Source organism: Hoplias malabaricus, chromosome 6 (assembly GCF_029633855.1).
Source record: "Hoplias malabaricus isolate fHopMal1 chromosome 6, fHopMal1.hap1, whole genome shotgun sequence".
NCBI lineage: Eukaryota > Metazoa > Chordata > Actinopteri > Characiformes > Erythrinidae > Hoplias > Hoplias malabaricus.
Window position 1 is genome coordinate 28,724,320 of NC_089805.1, and position 23,588 is coordinate 28,747,907.

At 39.0% G+C, this 23,588-nt stretch overlaps 2 protein-coding genes across 2 annotated transcripts in view; both read left to right on the top strand.

Annotated features, from left to right (window-relative positions):
- myo15aa (myosin XVAa) overlaps positions 1 to 9,884 on the top strand; it is a 51,837-nt gene extending 41,953 nt beyond the window's left edge. Inside the window, exons 43-66 of the mRNA XM_066674496.1 lie at positions 263 to 322; positions 402 to 477; positions 582 to 697; positions 819 to 937; positions 1,727 to 1,868; positions 1,957 to 2,068; positions 3,403 to 3,477; positions 3,928 to 4,133; positions 4,435 to 4,577; positions 4,628 to 4,630; positions 4,703 to 4,775; positions 4,927 to 4,999; positions 5,264 to 5,337; positions 5,433 to 5,515; positions 5,612 to 5,742; positions 5,829 to 5,923; positions 6,002 to 6,079; positions 6,161 to 6,257; positions 7,131 to 7,291; positions 7,421 to 7,554; positions 8,448 to 8,581; positions 8,685 to 8,818; positions 8,905 to 9,045; positions 9,471 to 9,884. Of these exons, the coding sequence (XP_066530593.1) occupies positions 263 to 322; positions 402 to 477; positions 582 to 697; positions 819 to 937; positions 1,727 to 1,868; positions 1,957 to 2,068; positions 3,403 to 3,477; positions 3,928 to 4,133; positions 4,435 to 4,577; positions 4,628 to 4,630; positions 4,703 to 4,775; positions 4,927 to 4,999; positions 5,264 to 5,337; positions 5,433 to 5,515; positions 5,612 to 5,742; positions 5,829 to 5,923; positions 6,002 to 6,079; positions 6,161 to 6,257; positions 7,131 to 7,291; positions 7,421 to 7,554; positions 8,448 to 8,581; positions 8,685 to 8,818; positions 8,905 to 9,045; positions 9,471 to 9,572 (2,562 nt within the window). The 3' untranslated portion in view covers positions 9,573 to 9,884. The remainder of the gene's footprint in view (positions 1 to 262; positions 323 to 401; positions 478 to 581; positions 698 to 818; positions 938 to 1,726; positions 1,869 to 1,956; positions 2,069 to 3,402; positions 3,478 to 3,927; positions 4,134 to 4,434; positions 4,578 to 4,627; positions 4,631 to 4,702; positions 4,776 to 4,926; positions 5,000 to 5,263; positions 5,338 to 5,432; positions 5,516 to 5,611; positions 5,743 to 5,828; positions 5,924 to 6,001; positions 6,080 to 6,160; positions 6,258 to 7,130; positions 7,292 to 7,420; positions 7,555 to 8,447; positions 8,582 to 8,684; positions 8,819 to 8,904; positions 9,046 to 9,470) is intronic.
- Positions 9,885 to 11,336: 1,452 nt separating this feature from the next.
- llgl1 (LLGL scribble cell polarity complex component 1) overlaps positions 11,337 to 23,588 on the top strand; it is a 29,545-nt gene continuing 17,293 nt past the window's right edge. Inside the window, exons 1-2 of the mRNA XM_066675183.1 lie at positions 11,337 to 11,595; positions 14,116 to 14,213. Coding sequence (XP_066531280.1) covers positions 11,515 to 11,595; positions 14,116 to 14,213 — 179 coding nt within the window. The 5' untranslated portion in view covers positions 11,337 to 11,514. The remainder of the gene's footprint in view (positions 11,596 to 14,115; positions 14,214 to 23,588) is intronic.

Sequence of the window (23,588 nt, forward strand, 5' to 3'; positions counted from 1 at the left end):
TATCTCTCAGACATTGCAACTTTAGATGAGAAGGAACATTTTTATTTTCTTGAATTATGAGTAAATGGAGCAGGATTTTTGGAGTAGTTTTGGAATATTTTTTTATTGATACATACATCTTGATATTTTAACACAACTTATAGAGCAGCCTTTATTTATAAACCAACAACAACAAAAAAAGTGATACATATAATTTAAGCCTAAAGCAAAGAGATTGTAATATTCTATCCAGGGTAAAGAGTTGTGTGATGTTTCTTTTTAGGTATTCTATCCTAAGGAGAGCTTTAATCACCCACTCATATTAGATCTTCTGTTCAAGCAGGTGTGTCTTTTTCATTCCATGAATTGTACTTATTTTGCTGGAATGTTTAACACATGCTAACTATAGATTCTTTTTTCAGATTGTCCATGATACATTCTCTGAGGCTTGCATTCGAATCACGAAGGAGGAAAGGCAGAAAATGAAATCGCTCTTTGGTATGCTGCATAAATTTATGAAATAAATAAAATGCCTCCCAATAAGAATTGTAGCTGATATATTATTAAGGCATGACCTTGTTGTATCTTTTTCTGTCTGATAGCTGAGCACAACGTTGATGCTGCTGCTGTGACAGAAGATGAGAATGTGAAGAAGAAAGTTGTCACCGCAGCCAGGGACAGCTGGGAGATCTACTTCTCTCGTCTCTTTCCAGCTTCTGTGAGGCCCTCTAAACAGCTCATCTCTTATTCCACAATCAAAATATTGAGTTTCTCTGAAGTGAGAAGCAGTGGTGTGTGTGTGTTTGTGTTTGTGTGGGGTTTGCATTTTTCTGTTACAGGGCAGTGTGGGGACAGGAGTCCAGGTTCTTTCTGTGTCACATAGGGGGATTAAACTCCTGAAGATGGTGAGGAGCAGTGCAGTAGCCCCAGATTACTTTAGGGTTTTAAGACCCTACAGGTAGGCAAAAGCAAAGGAGAACTACAGTACTGTGCATAAAGTCTTATATTATCTATGTTCTGACATTGGATCACACACAAATAAGTGATGGTTTTAGCTTAGCCACTTACACATCTGTCCTCAAGGAAGCCCATTGTTTACTGTAAGCCTCCAATTCTTGTTTTTGAAAACAAGAAAGTGAGAGTGTAATTTATATTTCTTTTGCCTCTCTGAGATGACACCTTTACATATTTTATTATTTTATGGTGACAAGTTGTGGTGTCTACCAGTTATTTTATTCTAAAAATAAACTATGAACTTAGAAACAACTTCCTATGAAAGCGGATTATTGATTGTAAAATAAACTCCACAGAACACTCTTCTGAAAATAAACCACTTTTTCCTGAAAGCTAGTACATGCTTCTTCTGAGATATGTGATGTATTTCTGATTCTTTTCAATGTGGAGCTAATACAGTGCTATTAGACAGCTCTACATACTTTGAGGACAGCACTAAAACCAAATTTGTCACCTCAACTTACCTGGCTCTGACCAGGTGTGTTACATCAACTATCCAGCCCCTGCACTATAAAGTGTACCTCTGAGCAACATTGCGCTGATTAATGTTGAGGAGGAAGGGGCATTCAACAAGAACGAAGCTGGTTAGGGCTCCCAAGGCGAGGATAGGTGGTGCATTTTGATCTGCTTTTAACTTGCACATCTGCTCAAGGTTCACTGTTAACAAAGGCCTTATAGAGAATAATTATGTTTTTAATAATTATAATGGTTATGTACGTTCCTCCATTTACAGCTACACAGATATCATGTTTGTCACCATTCCCTCCAAGAACATGCTGGAGTTCAACCTCACCAATGAGAAACTAATTCTGTTCTCAGCCAAAGCTCCCCAAGTCAAGACTATGATTGACCACTTCATCACAGAGCTGAAGAAGGTTAGCTTTCTCTTCATAAATACAGTATGAACACATATGTGCACACATTGAGGTGTTTTGTAATATATTTTTTCCTCTTCTGTCCTAGGACTCAGAATATGTGGTTGCTGTGCGTAATTATGTTACAGATGATAGAACACTGCTGAGTTTTCACAAAGGAGATATTATACGCTTGCAGAAGATGGAAGGCCTGGAGGAAGGTGAGACCGTTTTGAAGCAAGTCTCTTGTGCATCTTAACGAAAAATCTCTTCAAAACCTTTGGGACGTCCAGGATGTATGTATGTTAATAAATCATGCAAATGATTTGAAGATTTGGAGCCAATGGATGATTATAATGCTATGAAAGCATGGACATTGCATTCTAAAATAGTATTACATTTAATGAAGCTACTGGTAGTCTTAAAATGACTCATTCATTTATTTGTTGTCTGTAATGACATATTCAGTTCAGAGTCACAGTGAATGTGGAGACTACCTGGAATCACTGGGCAGGAACAAACCCTTGATGGGGCACCAGTCCTTCGCAGGGCACCAGTCACTCACACGCACATTTATACCTGTGAGCACTTTTTGCATGGCCTATCTACATACGCATGTACATTTGTGGACTGCAGGAGGAAACCCACACAGATACTGGGAGAAAATACAAATTTCCTCACAGACAGCCACCTGAGGTGGGGCTTGAACTCACAACCCCAGAACCCTGGAGCTGACTGACAGCAACACTGCCTGTTGTGCTATCATGCTGCCTTGACAGTAGCATATTCCAGTATTGGCCCATATCTTAAGACACAAAAGTCTACCAGGGACACTGTCTGGTTAGGGTGGGCAAAATCACTGCATTTATTGTTGCGGATACATGCAGATGCTGCTAGGTGTGATATATAAGCACCTGTGTGTGTCCACTGTGAGTGGTGATTCCTTCTATGATGTATTCCCGTTACACATGTGCCACTGGCTTCAGGGACACAATTTCGGAAATGGAATGTCCCATCTGTCAAGCTCCCACTGTCATGCCTCATTCAATATCTGATCATTCACTTCACCTTAACATGGGCACCCTGGCCAATGTACAGCCTCACCCACAAGATAACAACTCAAAACTTCTTTACAATTGTGGGCATTCCCAAGGCATCCTCTGATATAATACCATTTCATAATCAATACATCTATAGCTATCCCATGATGTTTGGAATGTCAGTGCCATTAAATAGAACTACTAATGTCCTCTTTATAATGAAATATGCAGCTGTCAAATGTATTTAAATATTGAAAATGTCTACTTATCATATAAAGTGTATTGTTACACATTTAAAATGACTTTACGTTTGTTTTAAAAATTTACTATAAATACCAGTATTTGCCCACCCCAAACAAAATTATCACTGGTAGATTGTTTTACCTAAGTCTCTATGGGCCAAAACTTCAATATCATATTTGTTCTATATCCAGAGTCTTCCATCCTTACAATGTAGTTTATATACAGTATATTTATCATTATTTTAACGGTGAATTCCTGTGGCTGTTCAACAGGTCACTGCTATGGTTGCATTGTGAAAAAGAAAGTCATGCTTCTTGAAGAGTTAAAGAGAGATGCACCAGACTTTGGTGGGTCAGTGTGCGCTGATTGCCTGCATGGAGTGCTCTTTAGCCTGTAGTGTTCTTTTTTGTGCCGTCCCAGATTGCAGACACTTTTGGGCCTAATCTGTCTCTCTTTTGGCACTTAAATCTCAGTTATGGCACTGGCAAGCTGGGTCAACTGGCATGGGTCAGATTGGACTTGGGTTATAGCATGTGTTGTGTGGGCGAGACAGCCCAAATTTGTTCCACAACAAGCCTGATATCGTGCCCGTATAACATGGACTTCTGTTGTGTTGAGGCAGCACCTTGAGTGAATGCCATTAAAGGTCATAAGAGAACTGCAGATGTGTCACATTTGGGACAACCATAAGTTGCTTTCTGGGATGGTTGGTATGCTACACTGAATTGTGTTTTCCTCAAAATTTAATCACAATATTCATCCTGTCGACCTACATGATTTCTTTATGTCACATTAAGGTTGGAAGTTTGGTGCGGTTTATGGTCGTGCAGGGGTTTTCCCTGTTGAGTTTGTCCAACCAGTGGTTGCTCCAGACTTTATCAACATCCCTGTGGACAAGAAAGCAGAGCCCAAAGATAAACAGGGTCGAGTGGCTGCCTCTGCTGCTCTGGCTGTGGCTGTTGGCTCTACTGCTGCTGCCCATGAGCTGGACCGCTCCATTGAGGTATGTTTTCTGACATGAAAGTATGTTCATCACAACATTCATTCAACCAGGAAATGTGGGTGTTATTTTGTAGCACTCAGTAGTTTGATACAACTTGGTAAAGGACAAGTCTTCTATGGAGGTTAGTTAAAAATATACTGTTGTCATTGTGTGGAATGCTCGCACTGCAATACTCTTACAAGAACAAGTTATATTAGTGGGTTCTTTGGTTTTTGCATGTGGTATTAGTTGCATTACTTATTATTTCTAGAAGTTAGAAAAAGGAATATCTTAATAACATAATAGTGTCTCTCCTCTCTAGGTGGCCTTGCCAGTCAGTGATTATACAGAGACCCTTACAGACTACAGTAACATGGAGATTGATGAAAGAATTCTGCATGGCAGCCAATACAACATGGTGGAGTTTGCCAAGAAATATTTCAGAGATGGCCAGAGAAAGTCCAGGTCAGTCATATACTGTAAATAAAACTTACCCGTGAATGTAAACATTGTAGTGGGTGGTACTGGCTTGTACCAACCTGGGGAATCTGTTATACTTTATTACTGGACATCTTGTGTTTTGATTACAGTGATTCATACAAACAAAAATCAAAGAAGGGGAAGGAAGCCAAGGACCCAGCAGATATGGTGAAATTTTCCAAGGTACAAAATGATGATGCAGATGTTATTTATTGCAGTTCAGTACTTCCACAATACTCAGTACTTTTTGTACACTGTTGGAAACAATCTACAGACAGAGTATCTTTTTTTTGGTATTACATTTCGGATTGATTGTGTATGTTGTGTTCAATAGTCCCCTATCCAACAGTCCTTGATTGAGTTTACTGATGAAAATATGAACAAGGTGGCTGCAGACATTTTTCTGGGTAAGTGTCATGACTCACAGATTGAATATAAAATATTTATTTTGAATGATATTGCTATTATTTTTATTCCAAGTCCAAGATATAAAATCAAAACTGAATAATCTAAGAAAGCATATGCTTTGGTTCAACATATTAAGATTTGCAGAAATATTTGCTTTTACACATTAATGTATTAGATCAGAAAGATAGGGATGTGAAGCAAAAAGGATGTGTATACATTTTTTTTTCTAAATTGATGTTTCTGCCTGTATTACATTTTTCCAGCTATAATGAAGTTTATGGGAGATTACCCAATGAAAGGCCAAATTGAGCAAGACATTGTCAGCACTCTACTAAGGGTACTCTAAAATAAGCAGATACATTATAGAATACTGTTTTGCCATTTCTAAAATAATTACATTTTTCATTAATATGCATTTAATCTCTTTGGCAGCTGAGTGGTGAATATGGTTTAATGAGGGATGAAGCATACTGCCAGGTCCTCAAGCAAATCACTGGAAACACCAGTTCTAAAACGTATCTTTTCTTGCCTTAATAAATTAACTGCATGAAGTTTAATTAACGGGTCTAGCAGACAGATATCACATTTTTCTGTCTCTTTTTGTGGTTCAGGGACAGTTGTCAAAGGGGATGGAGGCTGCTGTACATCCTCACAGCATATTACCGATGCTCTGAAGTGCTGAAGCCCTATCTGCTGAAATACCTCCAAGATGTCTGTGAAAGCCCAGGAGTGCACTTTCAAGGTACAGTTTACCTGTTTCAAATATTCTGTTTACTTATTTGAACTTACAGTCAGATATGGACATGAAATGGATCTTCTTGTTGCTAGGTATTGCCAATGCTTGTGAGCAGAACCTAAGGAAGACATTCCAATACGGCGGGCGAATTGAGTATCCTAACAGCATGGAGCTGAAGGCTATATTGGTTAGTTGTCTCTATTTTGTGTCTTATTCAAGCAATCAGGTTGTTCCTAAACCACTCAAATTGTTAACTTTGCTGCAGGCTGGTAGGAGCTCCAAGCGCCAGCTGTTTCTTCTCCCTGGTGGAATTGAACGTCATCTGAAAATTAAGACCTGCTCAGTGGGTTTCCTTTTTTTTCACTTGCTTTAAGAGTTCATGGCGTAAATGTTACATTATATTTAAGCTGTTTCATATATATAGGTTGCTTTGGATGCCATTGAAGAGCTGTGCTATGAGATGGGCTTACACAACCAGGAGGCCAAGGATGAATATGCCATTTTTATTGTCACAAACAGAGGTAAGAGCATTTGCTTATTGCTTATTGTACTGTATTGTATTTTTCTACTGTTCCTTATAGGATTTCATCTTACATGACCATTTTCAACCTCTTTATGTCTTCAGTTTTTTGTTGCTTTGCCTTTAAGGCTGATATACATCAATAAACTATGAAATAATGACCTCCTTGTTCCTGCATTCACTATCCATTCTCAGACCATAGTCCCTCTATTACTCTGCATACTTTGTTTGCCCCCATTTACCATGTTCATCAATGGCCAGGACCCCAACAGTGCAGGTGTTATTTGGGAGGTGGATCATTCTTAGTGCTGTAGTGACACTGAAGTGTGTTAGCATATATTGTGCTGGTAGGAGTGGGTCAGACACAGCAGTGCTGCTGGAGTTAAACACTGTATCAGCACACTCGTATCAGCACAACTCACACTAAGTGTCAACGCAGCATTGAGAGTGATCTCCAGCTAAATCATACCTACTTTCTGGTGGTCCTGTGGAGGCCCTGAGCATTGAAGAACAAAGTGAAAAAGGGAAAACATATGCAGACCAATAGTCGAACTACAGTCTGTAGTCACAAAATGCTCCTCTACGGTCGGTGGAGTTGAGAGAATGGACAGTGTGTTTTGAAACGAGATTGTCAAAATACTATGGCTGATTGTTGTGTATGAACTTAATACAAGCTGTTTCCATTTTCATATATGGACTCTATAGTCTGGGGAGTGAAATTTGGTTTTCCATGATATGTGTCCTTTTATTATTGACTGTAATATAATTACAAATTAAGGAAATGCATGCTTGGGAAATGCATTCTATAGTAATAAGAAATTTATTAAAAGCTTGGCTGACAAACTTGGCTGAGTATGTCACTCTCATTCTGCAGGTCAAAATGTAAGGCCTCTATACAAAAGAGAGTACATCTTGGATATTGTAACCGAGGCAGAGCTTATTGACAGCAACTACAGTCTGTGGTTTAGAAGAGTGATCTGGAATCAACCACTGAAATTTGACAATGAGCTTGGAGTCACAGTGCATTACAATCAGGTATTAATATCTAAAACACAGTTAAATTGCAAAGATGTTGCATCAGTATCACATAGTATGATGAATACATTTGGCATTTCTTAGTGACTTCTTAGGAGAATTCAAATGCTGATGCATTTTGTTTTCCAGGTTTACCCTGACTACTTAAAAGCACTTCTGAATGTTGTGCCGCAGGGGAGGGCGAGTGAACAGCAGCTTCAGCAGGTGTCAAAACTGGCCGCCCTGCAGCATCGTGCCAAGGACTCCATTCATCTTCCCACCATGTAATTCAGCATTCACTTGCCCTGCATCAGGAGTGAATCATACAAAAAGTACTGTGTGACTGCAGTTTTCATTTCAGACAAGCAGCAGCACACTTCATTCCTTTGTACATAAGGCTAGACACCCCTGCCTTAAATTATACCCCACCTTTAACTAGACCAATGTTTCTTAAACAGTCCCATGATGTGCTTTACGTCTTATACACCAAAAGTGGATGCAGAAGTACAGATTACACACATGGTTGATTGCACATTCAAAAGATGTGAGGCTATAATATGTGTTGCTGATGTACCTTCCTTAATAATGAGAGTGTTTTGTCATGCTTGTCGGTGGCTTCATTATTTTATTGTGTTTTTTTTTTAATCCTGAGCATAATGGTTTTGTGTACAGTTTCTTGTCCTATGAGCAGGATTAGTCTTCAAACTTAAAACGTATTGCACATTACTCTAGTTTCATCAATGTACATTTTGCACTGCACTTATGATCCTATATACACCTGGCTCTCAGCGCTTGCAAGCTGGACTACATTTTTGCTGTAATATAACTCCAAATTCACTTCTACCAATTGTTCTTAAGGGTTTACATATAGTGGGAGCTGGTATAAAAAAACTGTGATCTGTAAAGTGTTATTGAAGTCCCAGGTTAAGAGCAGCTGCATTACATCTTTTCTCTTTCTATATACAGTACTGTGCAAGGGCCTTTTTTGCTATTTCATGTGTCTGCAAATTTGTTAGAACTGTAATTCTGTAAATCCTGTGAAACTGATGTATGCAATGCTTCTACACAGAAATGCTACAGAAGATGACAACTAACATATGAACTGCTAGTTTTAAGCCACAATGAGCTTACGTTTTCTCCTTTCCAATAACCACTGAATTCTCTCCACATGTGTAAGACGTGACATACAGGAATTAATCCCCTTCCCGCTCTATGGACTTCAGCGCCCTCAGCAGTGGCTGAACATGGTGACTCAGCACATGCAACAGGTCCAGGCCCTCAGCCCACATCATGCAAGAGCACAGTTCATGGGTGAAGAACTCATTCATTCAACAGATTTTTAGTTAATTTCCCTTTAAAAAATAAATTGAATGTCTACGTCATCCATGGTCACATTTTAATATTGTAATTATAGGACTCATCAGTGCCTTCCCTATGTTTGGCTCATCATTCTTCTACATTCAGAGCAGCAGCAACAGCGCCATTGATTGCCCTTGCATACTGGCTGTCAATCAAAATGGACTCAACTTTCTAAATAAAGAAACACATGTAAGTAACTGGAGAATCTGAAACATATTCATTTTATTGTTAAAATACAGAAGATACAGCTGATGAACTGACTTCTTTTTCTCCAGGAGCTAATATTGAAATCCCCCCTGAAAGAAGTGCAGTCAACTCGGACTCAGAGGCCAACAGCTGGCTCAAGTTACCCTTATGTTGAAATAATGCTGGGGGATCTAATGTCCCAACGAATCACACAGCTGCATTTAGACCAGGTATGATCTATAGATGGTACATCAAGAATTGCCATGTTAATTAGAGTGACTTAATGGAGCAAAATGTCCTTTTCTCCAATGATTGTTCTTCACATTTTAAAACAGCAATTATGCTGATGTATTAAAGATTCTATACAAAACACATTTTAAACATGGCCACTCCAATGTGGGGATTTTTTTATTATTATTTTTATTTTATAGTAATACATTTTATGAAACTTGGCTACATTTTGGTGGTTAAAACGACTGATTACTCATTTAGTTTAGAGTAGGATACTGTGCTCTTTTATAAGCATGAGATACGTCTGGCTAGTAAATATGCTAGTGAGTAAATATGCATTGGGATATATTTCTGAAAACCAACAAACCGTTTTTGTGTGTGTGTGTGTATATGTGTGTGTGTGTATGTGTGTGTTTTTTTGCAGAGTCTGGAGCTGTGTCGCGTAATCGCCATGCACATTGAGAACATGTTGTCTGTGCGAGAGAAAAGACTCACTCTGCCTCCTAGCGAGATCACGCTGCTTTAACATGTTTTCAAACAAAACCACCCTCACAATTCAGTCCCTCACAAATAAAACACAGTGTAATAAGAATTAAAAAGCCTTATTAGAATAAGTTGGCAAAATTCTAATGTTAACAAAAAAGGGTTTCATCTAAGTTTGGTCCAAAATATTATCCCTTGATTTAAACTGACACTTTCACTACCTCAAACACTGTTGACTATACTTCCATATGACCACACAAGCAAAGTATAACTCAATGCATAAAAGCCATTTAGAATGAAAGTCTGTGCTTTTTCAGGTATGCCATGCTTCTACTGCAGTCTCTAAAATCATTTGCACTTCTTAAACTTTGATGTCTATGTGTATTTTCACATAATGTTTTTGAAAATAAAATAAATTATAGTTTTAATAGTAATATTTTACAAACGGTCAAGCTCTGTTTCCTTTCATGTAACACATTCATATTGAGACACATATAGGGTTAAATAGCATATTTTAGGTTAGGTATTGTTTCATGGTATTAAACCAAATAATGATGTTTGGAGCTGTTAAATGTATCTAAGGTTTTATGTTTACATCTAAAAGGGGTGAATGGCAGCACTAAGAAAATGCTTATTTTGTATTCAACATGCATTTAACTGAATACTTTATATTCTCCTTTAATTTATTAAATTAACTCTAGTATTAATCCAATCTCCAACAATGATGATAATCATTTGCATTTCACAAGTTAATCTGTAAATCTGTAGACAAATGCTTGGTGTGCATTCAAACAAAAGGTACTTCAAAGCATTCTGAAAATGCAGCAGTCACTCAATATAGCCAAATGTTTGTGGACACCTGCTCATCTCAAACAGTTCATCTCGAAGGGTATTTGTAGTGAGTTTATCTTACACTGGCAGCAGTAACAGCTTCTACTCCTCTAGGAATGGTGAAGACTACACTCATTTCTGTGGGATTTGATGGTGTTCAGCCTCTAGGAAATTAGTGAGGTCCAATACTGATGTAGTAGGAGTACTTCTGGATTACATATGCTACGCCAAATTAATCTGAAAAGTCCTAAATTCTTAGTTACAACAGAGAACACAATTCCAGTGATCCACAGGTCAAAACGGAGGTCTTTACACCCCTGTAGCCCATGCTCTATGATATGCATATATACGTGTGCAGCTGCTCCAAAGCCTCCACTTTCGGTTCTTGCATTCTGGGGAGATTATACACACTGTGTGCACACAATTGAACCTCCTACGCCCACAATGAGTTATGCTGATGTAGCTAAATTCACTAATTATAAGGAGTGTTTACATGTAGGCCTACCTTATGCAAAGTGTTATTAAGTGTTTGTTCCTTCTGATGGTAGTAAAGGGTGTTTTAAAACTTTCAGATCAAAAAGTATCCTCTAGAACTCTGTGTTCTGACGGGATGACAGAAAATTATGTCTACACTTTAAAGTGAATAGCCCTGTGCTGCAAGTTGAAGATTCCTCAGGTTTGTGACATCACTGTCTGTTTAAATTCACCCATTTGAGGCTGTCTTTTGAACACAGCTGTTTCAAGAGGAAAGTGCTCAACCATGGGGTTTACTGCTTATTTCACTCTTGTTACCTCTTCCAGAGTTCAAACACCACCAAACCGACAAGTTAAAGGCGAGTCCATTTCAGTGTGATCCGGACCGTGTTTTGGATCCGCAGTGGTGACCGGGGGCGTGGCTTGGCGGATTGGTCGAGGATTCTTGAGCTGTGATTGGTCCCCGACGCGGTGGATCCTGTGAACTTGCGCTGTGGTCAAACTGCATAAACACAGGCGAATAGTTGGTCGGCTCTGAAGAGCGGACACAAAAACCTGAGAAGAGGGACCCAGGGAGTCTGTATGGGAGCACCCTGGTAGTTTATTTGGCGTCGTTTAAACCATAACGGATTTCCCAGTGAAAGACGCTGTGGGTTTTGGTACACTGTGCAGGCTTCAGGATGATGAAGTTTAGGTTCAGACGACAGGGAAACGACCCACAGAGAGAGAAAATCAAGCAGGACCTTTTTGCGTTCAATAAGGTACGTGGGACATGAGGCACGGTCTAGTTAGTGCTTCCTCTCCGAGAACAGGCGGGCAGTCCGGAGTTCTGGCTGGAGCTTTGGCCCGGAGAGCGGTTTAGGAGGCTCTAACACAGCCCGGGTTTCCACTCTGTGCGCTTTTGATTTGCAGACTCGTTTTAGGTTAATGTAGTATTTCTGTACGTAGTTTTGCGGTTGAGGAACTGTGCGTTGTCCACTGCCTCTCGCCCCAGCGTTTAACGGTTTTTGGACTGAGTCATTACATGACCTTAAAGTTTAACGTTCATAAACAGTGTTAATGGTGACGTCTGCGCGTATCTTTCAGTCTACTTTAAATTTCGTACGTTTTAAGACTTATTTGTCTGTGGTTTTGTCTTTTTGAGTTGGAATTCTTCATAAATTGTGTAAGTCTGAACACCATTCTTATTGTTGACTACCCCAAACACCACCCCCACCCTAAACTCAATCGGTACTCTTCCCAGTGAAGAAGCACCACTACAACATCTACACAATGAGCGCGTTTGGCAAAAACAAAGAATAGAGTAAGGTCCTACTCTGATTTACAAATCATCTGTCTCTTTCAACTTTGCCAAAATCTCAGGTCATTTTATGTGTGAACACAATGGATATGGAAAGAGGGAGAGGGCTCTGTTTGCCAAAAGCTAAATTCTTCAACCGGAGATCTGAGTTTTGCTAAGATTAATTGAGAATTATTCAGTAATGTCACATGCAACAACATTAGGATACAGCAACATTTCTTCTCTGTGGGCATGAAAAGGCTGGCTGCCTTCTGTTTAGGTAATCCTAGGAACAGTTCATCAACAGTGCATCTTTACTGAATAGCTATTAAAGTTGTAAACTAAAATGTCACACACTTTCTAAAAGAGCCTATACGCTGACTTGGCTCTGGTGTTTTATTTAAGATTTAATGCTGACATTGTAGTTCAGAGAAAATTAGCAATGACAGGATGACACTGTCTGTGTAAACCCGATGAGGCATCTTGACACTGTGTGAAATGTCTGATGATTGCCCGGTCATTTAAAATATCAGACTTCCTGGTTTTGTGCAAAAGCAGCTGCTGCCCACGTACTTCATGTCAAGCCCATGTTCCTCATATACCTACATGCCCAGAAGATTGTGGAAACCTGCTTGTCCCTTTTTTCCCCAAATACAAAATATTGGTCTTGGTTTTGCTGCAATGACAGGTTCTAATATTCTGTTTAGGATTTCCAATACACACCGGAGTATTTACTTTGAGAGTTTTATGCCATTCAGTGCCAATTATTAGTGTTATAACAGTGAGGTGCAGAACTCATGTTGGGTGATTTCTTCTGAATCACAAATGTCACTCCTCCTCATGCAAGACATATTGAATAGTGCTCTGTTACTCCATAAAGAGTGGAAGAGTTTTTTTATCTATACAGCCAAATGCCTGGAGGCATTGAACCAATCGTACCACAATTTTGAGCATGGGTGACCATGGTTGTGCAGCTACCCCAGAGTAACCTTTTACAAACCTTACTTTTCTATAGAGATTAATTGGGCTTGCTCAGCTGAGTGTCTGGATCAGTGGTGGGTGCAGTTAAAGTCGCTAAATTCATTAATTGGAAGGAGTGTTCATAATTGTATGGACATGTGTACATTTCTTGGTTGGTTTGGCATAAACGCTTTAAATATTTCTTCCTTGACTTGTTATTAATACATTAGATTTTATGTTTATATTTTATACAAAAGTTTTAAAACAAACAAAAAAGACTAATAATCAGGAATATATCAATGTGGGAATATTTGGTGGGTAGAATAGTCACTGCATTTCTGTTCACAGTTCTAGTTAGTACAGATGTCTGTCCATTGAAGTGACAGATCTGGGCAGTTCATGTTCTGCTCCAGTGCATTAAGCTTTTCATTGGAGTTGCATTTGTGGTAGTTTGAAATGGTGTGTTCAGTTGGCCTTTCTGTTTCTCCCTCTTGGATTAGTAGAGAAATATAACATATTTATATAGGACTAAAAATACAGACAATATAAAAAAAAAAATCACTGGCATCACCAAATAGTCTGTTCTTCCTGGGTACAGTTCATACGCCATCAAATAGCAATTTAAAATATTGGCTAAATCTGCATAATTCTTTGATGTAAAATCAGTATGGTTTCACCATCCGGCATCCCTAACAATAATGTAGAACATATTTATTGGAACATCCAGTGCACATTGTACCAGTCTTGCATCATAAAGTTAGTGTCGTTATGCAGTTTTACATTCTTGTATTCTGGTAGAAAATCATTTCCTTGTTTAGACTGCATAGTGTAGACCTACTTAAGTAATGTTTCACCCCATTAATTGCTCTGAGTGAGACTGTGTGAAATTAGACAGCTTTTGATGTTGCTTATGAAGTTCATCTTGCTACCTCATTATAATGGGGTATAATGAGATGTCAAAATGCTGAGCTAGTGTCTCATCACAGTCCAAATGTAGGCAGTGGAGAAACTAAAGCATGTGTTTTCTTTTCCTTTTATCCAGACTGTTGAACATGGATTCCCCAATCAGCCGAGTGCTTTGGCATATGACCCAAAACTGCAGCTTATGGCTATTGGAACAAAGTCAGGAGCCATTAAAGTGTATCCTTTTCAAATAGGAGTTCTATGCTTGTGTCTCCTTGTACCTGATGGTGAGTATATATAAACTGCATTTTTCAGTGTTAAACTTTTATTACCATTATTATTTTTATTATTATTATAATTATCATTTGTCCCTTTTAGGGATAAATGCCTAAAAGAAAGAGCTTGGGAGGCAGGAGGCCTAACCTGTCTTTTATTTACTTGCAGTTTGAATGTGTAACATTTGCTATTCCAGATTTGTTTTTTTCTTTTGAGCAGCTGCTGAACATGATTGAAGGCATGTTTTGAACAGGTTCTGGGCTCGTGGTTCTTTTAATTGGAGCACTGGTAGACGTGCAAATAATGAGAAAGTGGCCTACTTTATGCTTCATTGATGACACTTAATTAGTGAGCTTCTGTGGCTCTTGTGGGGAAACTTTTCTACTATAATTTTGGAGTTTGGAACTTTCTGTAGTCTGGAAAGTCATCGTACAACATTCACATTATTTGTCAGTGAGCTAGAAAAAAAAAGAAAGATTTTTATGTATTATCAAAGATGAAAATTCCCCCAGATCTCTCCCAGAGTTGAATGTGTTTGGAGTCGACATGTTCCAGGTCACTATGTGCATGTTAATACTCTAGGGTAAAGGAATGTTCAGGAGGGTGTAATTACTCCTATCAGACTGCAGTGTTGGAGACTCCCTTGGTGACCTGTGATTTATCTGGTCTGTTTGGACTGGGTTAATCAGCATGGATGGAGTCCTAAGGAATGTCTTCAGGATTTGTTTTTCTAACATTCAGAGAGCAAACGAAGCATTCTGCAGAATTTGTGCTCTTCTGTCCGGTTAAGGACGTTCTCTGAGCTGTTGTAATTGTGGGCATCATGAAAACAGTACAGACCTTTGAGCTGCTGTAAGGCTTGGTTAAAGGAGGCTGGTACTGTCAAGCACAGCCCAGCTGACAATCATTGGCTCTAGGGCCCTGAGTCATTTTCTGGACTGATGGCCCTTGAGGAAGGCTGCGGTTGCATCTGTTCTTGTTAGGGATGTAGAAGGTTATGTAGCCATTATATTTTAGTAGTATAGTAAGTGTTGTTTTAGTAGTATTTGTAACTTTTCAAATAGCATTTTTAAAACCATAAAATTTACTTACAAACCATAGTTATTGTTCCATCTCCAGTCACATATCCAGTTGCAATGAATACATGTTTAATCTGAAGCATCATTAATATTTATAACTATAAGAGAAAATATTGTTCTGATATGAGTGGTGTCAGTTTAATTATCAGAACTTTCAAAGACCATCTGTTAATTGTAAATACCCATAAATCTGCAGACCCTCAGTAGCTCCTGTATGAGCTGCTTCACTGCGGAAAGGCTGAACAGGATAGTGGCAGGGCTGATAGGTGGGAAAGGAAGAGGTTGTTCTGAGGTTAGCTAATGAAGGGTTTGGTTTTGGAAGCATTTCCTCCGTCTGGGTGCACATGGGTGTGTAGTTGTGGTGAGAGGGGTGGCAGACGTAGGATTACGGGGTTCTGTTTTTTTTGCCCTGTGTTTGAGTGGCGTGGTCAGCCTCTCGTAAAGTGTTCCCTCAGCAGACCCGCTCCATTTATGCTCAAAGCTTGAGGGACCTCAACGCTCTTAAATCATGTTTCTGAATTATTTCTGAGAATGCTTGCAGTAAAAAGTTGTTCCTGGATGTCATTTCTGATGTTATGTTCTTTCTTAGAAACATGACTGACATTGTCAGCTGATGTTTATTAAAAAAAAAAACAAAAAAACAAAAAACAGATTCCTTTTAGCCTACTTTTGACACTGATACATGGTGCTTTTGACCTTAGCCAATAAAGCTGCTCTGCTCAGCATGTGTGGTGTGGTGATGCAGCGTCCACCTTGAATTGGTTAGGCAACAAAGTCTGTACATTCCTGCTCTCACCATTCCTCTACTATCCTGAACTCTAGATAAACACTGAATTTATCTGCCTTTGTTTTAGGTGCTGACAGATGGAGATGGCATTATGACCCCTACTGAATTAATGTGCATTCTGCCAGTGCATTCATTATAGTCCTTGCAATTTTTCATTTATATTCCAAGTTGTTGGTAACTTGTCATATAGTAACATAGTATAGTAGTTTGCGTAGTAGTATTAAACAGCTTTTGCTGTGGGTGTGTTCGGACACCAGATGTGTCATGTGCACATCAAAGGCAGTGTGGGTGTGATCTGCTTTGTTTTACCATCGTAGCCAGCCAGTCGGGAGTGGACTCAGAAGCAGGGTTTGGCTCTGGTCCGAAGCATGTGATTGATTCAGGGCTATCTTCTGTATTTTTTGTACACACTTCCTCAGTTTTTAAGTTTCACCTTAGTTTATTCCTTAAATGTGGCTCATGCCATAAGGAAGTTTTGAACAGTGATTGGAGTGTCCTGTGCTTTCAGAAGTAAAGGCCATAGTGATATTTTATTCTGTTCTGACAGCATAAAGTTTTTATTCCCTCTCAGTCACATATCCAGTTGCAATGAATATATGTTTAATCGGAAACATCATTAAATTTATAACAATTTAAGAAAATATATCATTCTGATATGAGTGTTGTTAGTTTAATTATCAGAACTTTCAAATAGTAAATATTAGTTTTCATGTTTTCATATTTAGTTCATTCCTCAAATGTGGAGCAAAGCTATGCTTTATTACATCACCATATGCTATGCCAGTTAACCAAGATTTGATGACGGTCTCCATTTTGTCAATTATTAATTTACCACATCATTAGAACACATTGTCTGAAAACATCATGATGAATGGACCAATAGAAATGCTCCAAACTGACTCTGATTAAAATCTTTCTGCATTGCCTTCCGTTAAAATTTAATAAGGTTTTTCCTTCTCCTGTAAAGTTGCAATATTGGAGATGCATGTCATTGTTGTCCAATCAAAAATATGTAAGTGTTATGAGGTCTTACCACCCTGCTCTAAATATTACCCAATGTTTCTGAGTCCAAATCGATGTGTTTAGTTATATCACATAAACATGTAGGGTCTTTGAACTTCAGTCCTCTAGTTTTGCTTGCTCTCTGTAAGCCCATGTTGAAATAAGATGTTTGTTGGTGTCTCTTTTGTTGCTCCAGTTTGGTTTCATGCAAACCTCGAAATACGAGCTTGGCTGTTCAAGAACATGCCTTTACTCCAACCACAGATTGAGGCACAGTGTAGGGGACTGTTGTAAAGGGGGAGGGGTGTTGAGGCGCATGGGAGTATGGAAAGTAATGAGATGTCTGGAATAGAGACGCTGTTCGAGAAACTGGGTTCACCCCTGAAGAATGTATGTTGTCCTGCCCCGAGTTCAGCCTCTGCTGTAAGGACAAGGTTCTGCTGAGGCTTTGTCGCCAGGCCTGGCCTTGCTGAGGGTGTCTTTAGAGGCAGTTTCAAAGGCCACTGCTCCAGCTGCCAAATAATCGAGATGTGCTGCTGCTTTCCAATGCTGAGTGTTTTTGAACTTGATTTAGAGTTCTCCAATGTATCTGTTATTGCACTGTCAAAACAGTGCTTGGATACTTCTGCTTTGGACTGTGACAATGCTCTTCCCAGGGGCAGTTACACTTTTCTGACACTAGTTCTATTTGATGGTCTCCAAATTTCCATGTTAGTGCTTGTATGCACTTTGCATTTTGAGGTCCACAACACTTAGTGTGAATTTATAAGTATTTTTTATTTTTATTTTTTTATCTTTTTTTTTATATATAAAGTTGAGAATTTTGGTGATATTTTTTATCCTTCACTTTCCTTGAAAAGACATTTTGAAGCAAACCTATGTTATAAATGAAAATGTAATGCCAACATTTACTTTCAAGTATATTATGGAAGTGACCAAAGATATGTGTTAAATTATTCACAGCTTTTTCCTCATGGAAGTCTATTAGACAAAATGGTTACATATATATACTACCTGATTTTCATGGTACTGTCTTTCAGTAGCTTTCAGATTTAAGTATTCCAGAAATTTTGTTTTTTTTTCCCTGAAACTCAGAAAGGCACCCATTTAATGGCCGTTTTGGTGTTTATATCAAACTACTGAATACTTGTTTAAATCTTAGCTAATACAAAGCACTTTTGAAAGATGCTCTGGATAAAGCTGTCTGCCAAACGGTGTAAATGTAAATCTATTCAGCAGAAAATTTTAAATTTCCCTTATAAACATGATGTTGCTGGTTGGGCTATTGGTAGCTAGCTTTTGACATTAACATTACAGTTAGATTAATCTAGGCATGTATTAACTGTCTTAACCCCCATCAGGAGTTGAGCTGGAGTACATTTCAGCAGCTTGTGGGATCAGCTGATACACTGATACAGCTGTGTGAATGGGAATTGTCCTTCAGTGCACAAATCATCTGCTTCTTGTGCATTGCAGCGGGTCTTTTCCTCTACAGCACCTTTCCCTCTCAGCACCTGTGGGGGTGGGTGCCACTGCAAAATCTGAAATATTTATCTGGACCGAAGTGAAGGCTTATCAAAACTTTGGGTCCTGCAGGACGCAGCATGAAGGACTGATATTCTCATGTTTCATGACTAACTCACGTTCTTGCGCTGTGCTCTCTTCTGATTGAATGCAGCTGAAGAAACAGTCGTGTAGACTCCCTCATTATGTCAGCTCTCTCTCAAAGCACTCTCTCCTGTTTGCTTAGTCCCCATTTCTTCAGTTGTGCTGCTCTGGGATACTTAAATATCAAATTATGTTTTCTCGCTTCTTACTTAATTGGTCTCTTTCCAACTCTCTTTTGCTCACTTTGATACTCTCATTCTTCTATCACATTTCTTTCTCTTTCTGCTCTCACGTATTCTTCACTCTATCTCTTTCTTGCTGTCTTTCACTCTGTGGAAGCATCAGTCACAAGTCATTAGTATTCAGATGCAGGCCTCCTGGACACACACAGGGAGCTTAAAATTTGCCCCCTTCCCCCCTCCTTGTAGTCCACTTTTCAACCTCCATGGGACTCTCCAGATTTTTTTAATGCACTTTAGGCTTTTGGAAGTTTGAAGAGCACAAGTGCTGTGAGGAATCCTTATTTAATATTTGTTTTATGCTTACGAATTCCTTTTTTAGAGGTGGTGTGTAAAAATGCACAGTAAAGGATCGTTTTGAGGAATTTATAAAGGGTAAAACCTGGCATTTTCATGCTGATGCAGCTTGAAGAAGAACCATAAACTCCTGCTAATTCCACCAGTGAGTGTTCTCTAGTGTGGCTTGAACTTAACATGCCACTCCACCCTGGGGAAGGACCAAGGAGACATGGCAACTAGGGATTATTTATTGTTATTTTTTGTTAACGTAGATTTCACAGTATTTGTGTAAAGGCATGACAAATTTCCACATTTCCTGTACTTTAAATTAGTCAAAATGGCCCTGTAAAAAGCTTTATTTGGTCTGTAATAGGCCAACCAAGCATTTGTTTCATTGGTTAATGGAAAAAGTTACATAAATATATAAACAGGACTCAAACTGCTACACTGGCAGGAAGAAATAACTGAGTCGTGCATTTTCTCTAATAAAAGTTTGGTATTGTTGAGGGAATGGGGAGAGGAGATGTCTACTTTGGACTTTAGACCTTCCCTTGTGTTTGACTAGAGCACAGAGAGTGGCAAGGGGCCCAAAAAAGTGCTCAGATTTAGGCTTATCACATTGTTTGCTTTGAGAATGGCAAGCGGCCATGATTAAAGACGCACAGATTAGATAAATCACATTTGTCATCACATTCACTTGTTGGTCTTAGATGTTGGAGGTGTGTACATGGTCCACATAAAAACACTTGTCATTTACAAGATTCTGCAGTCCTTGTAGTTTGCATGTAAACACAAGGTTAAATGAAGAAAAAGTTAAGATAACATAACACTTGGTTGATCATGATTTTGTTTACAAAATAAGCATAATTACAGAGAAATGTGTGTACTGATTAAATAGTGAACAGTGAACAAAGTGAAACTGACTAAAACCAATGTTTCTCTCCTATAAACATAATTCCTGGGCACATTGTGTTTGGCATAAACAGAGGGTCATTCTCAGCAGGGATTGAAACAAGTCATTTTGAACAGGGATAGTTAGATGGGGTAAGGAAGGTTTTGTTGTGTTTGATCCTTGTCACTCTGGACAAGGGTGTCTGCCAAATGCCTTAAATGTAAATGTGTTATTAAATCACCTGGGAACTTGTGGAAAAAACTGTTGAAGGCTTTATGTATTCTTTGTTATGGTGATAGTTCTTGGTTTGATTAAATGGACTAAAGTGACTATGTTTTTACAGCTTTACATGCAAAAGTCTCCAATCTGATTGAATCCCTTCCGATTGTAGTCTGATGTGTTTATATATGCACACACTCCACCAATCTGATGAAATTCTCTGTTTCAAAGCATGCTACAAGTAATCTGATTCATAATGATGTGAATGTGCAGAGTACCACGTTTACCATGAGAGCAAACGTGTTAATGTGTCCAATCAGTGATTTACTGGAGTTTGCAGTTGACATGTTATGTTTTTTTTTTTTTTTTTTTTTTTTTTTTGTAATTGTTTTAAAATCATGGTGGGCTAAATATGCTTTACATGTACTTATTAAAGGAGGGGCAAGGGAAAGATGTCATGTCCTACAACAATCCAAAACACACAAGTTGTGCGCCAGTACCACCTCCAGAGACATGAATCCTCTGGATGAGAGTGTGCAGTTGTTGGGGCTACTGGGGACATTCCGACCTAATTCACACAGGGACATGTAGTCAGTCATGCACGTAGTCCGTGCCCTGCTGTGAGAGACTGGTGTCATGCTTGTGCATCAGGCAGTTAGCCGTTTAGTTTTTTCTGGTGTGTTCATCTTCGCTAAAATAAAGGTACCTTCCTCTGGAATTTTGTTATAAAAATTAATTTAATCTACGTGACATTCCTCAAAACATTTAAGAACTGAGGTTACTAATTGTTAAACTTTATTTATTTATTTTTTTTATTATTTATTTATTTATTTATTTATTTTGTGCCCATTCTGTCCTTATAGACTTCAGTTGCTCAACCGTCTCTGGTCTCCTCTTCATATTCTCCAGCAGACAGATGAGAACTGCAGGCATGTCAGTCAAGCACATAGTCTCCATGTCTATGAAGCCATGTTGTTATAGCACATACAGAACTAGGGCTGGCATTGTCTTGCTGAAATAACCATGGGCTTCCCAGGAAATTATTTCACCATGATGGCAGCAAATTCCTCTCTAGAATCTCAGTGTTAACCTCGGTGTCAATGGAAACTTCTCAAATTTGCATGTCACCCATTTCATGGATACTGACGTAACAATGAACATAAACAAACCAGAGAGAAGTCTTTTCCTGCAACCATAAACGTTGCCTTTAAGTGACAACAGTTTTTGAAGAACTACCAAGCCCACATGGTTATATTTCCAAAAACCCAAAATAAGCCCAAAACATGGAGGGTAGGTGAATTGGCTTCTCTAATAACTGTCCTTGTGAATGAATGGCTATGTGTGTGAGCCCAGATATGGATTGGCGCTCTATCCTGGGTTAAACCCTAGTGCCCGATGCAGTCCTCCAGGTGGACGGTCGTTCCTGGTTGAGAGTACGTTGTACACATTTGGCTGCCAGTGTGTGTGTGTGGATTGAGTCTTCTGAGCAGTGTGGATTGTCTGAGTGCTGTCTGAGGGCTCTGGGTTCACATTCATTCAACATTGATATCCAGTCTTACCCTACAGGGACCTGATTTCCTCAATCATTTCATGATATTAAGTAGCGTGGGTGATAAAGCTATATTTTATGTAAACTTGCATTGAAAAATGTTTTGTTTTAAGTTGACAGTACTTTAAGCAATGACCTACTTCTGCTTGCAAAGACTTAGCCTTTGGTGGATGTTGATTGTATAATTCTTCAAAACGGTGCCACTTGACTTTTCTATAAACTTTTCACTTTTTTTGTCCCTATCCCAGCAGTTTTGGAGTGTTTTTCAGGTTTAATTATAGATTAATTTTACTCTGTCTGATTCCTAGTTAGTGGATACTGCCAAGTGTTTTACACAGATTTCTGTCCGAATGAGCTGTACATAGGTGTCAGTTTTTATAATATTTCATAGGAAGGCTGGAGATACTGCACACAGCAAAATATTGGGAGGGGGGCGGAAAGTATACCAGCATTGCCTGGTGTAACTGGAAAGTGAAAACTGCAATAAGTTTCATTCTGAAAGTAATAGGAATCTGTTGTAAACAAACAGGAAATCCCTTACTTAATATCCCTATTCAATTTTTTACCAACAAAATTGATACGTCTTTGAATGGAATATTTACACACTGACCATGTTCAAATCTGCTTGATCTACGAGTGCATTTCAGCAGACTGTCAAATAAGCTTTGAAGGAAAGTGTAATTCTATTTAAGTTGATTGTAAGGACATTTTTTTGGGGAGGGGGCTGGCTGTCTCCTTCTAAAAGCTGAGGCCTTTCTGTTAATGATTAATGGGCTGTGGAATAATCTGGCCTGTTTCTGAAGGCTTCATACAGCTGCTCTTGGCCCCTCCTCTTTCTCCTCCTGTGTTTTAATCCCTGCACACCCAATGCATTCCAGCACTGGGGCCCAGACCACTGCTGCATGGCTCCCTCTCCAGCCCACTACACATCCTCCTTACGTTCCACTCACACCCCCACCTAAATCCTAACACACTTCACTTAACTCATAAGAATGATGTTGCACAAAATAACAGAGCAGGAGGAGCAAGGGAAAGGGAAGTTTTATTTTGTGAAGCTTTGTTTTTGTCACCAGACGGCTTTGTGCTGCTGCAGAGGATACACTTTGGACTTGTTCCATCTAAAACAAACAACAGGAGAATAGAATATGAATTCTCACTTTGAGTCAGAGCCCTTTTAGGTTTTGATGCTGCCCTGGTCTGTTACTGGGGGAAAATTGTTGATATTAGTTTTTGTGGCTTGTCTGTTAATTTTCAGTAGATGTACATGTGGGTTTTTATTTATTTATTTATTTCAAATGATTTGTAAAGAGTTTCTTATTGATCCCTTCTTGATCCCAAATTGATTTTTCTTCAGAATTCTAAGTAGGAAATCTGCACATGCAATGACATTTTTATTTATGTATTTATTTATTTTTCAGTCAAAGTTTGCGGGCCTAACATTTGGTGCATTCTTCATTTTATTTAATTTCTTTGTAAATATTTAAAACAGCTGAGAGTCCTTAGCTAAGAGTCCCTCTGCAAATGACATGGCAGCATGCCTGATTCCCCGTGTGACATAATAGTCATGCTGCCATGGCAGGAAGCTGGGAGTGGATGGGGCTCTTATGAGTGGCCTGTGTGGAGAGATGTGGGGTTGTGTAAGCCCATAGAGGCCAGTGCCCTTCATCAGTGTGGGGTGGCTA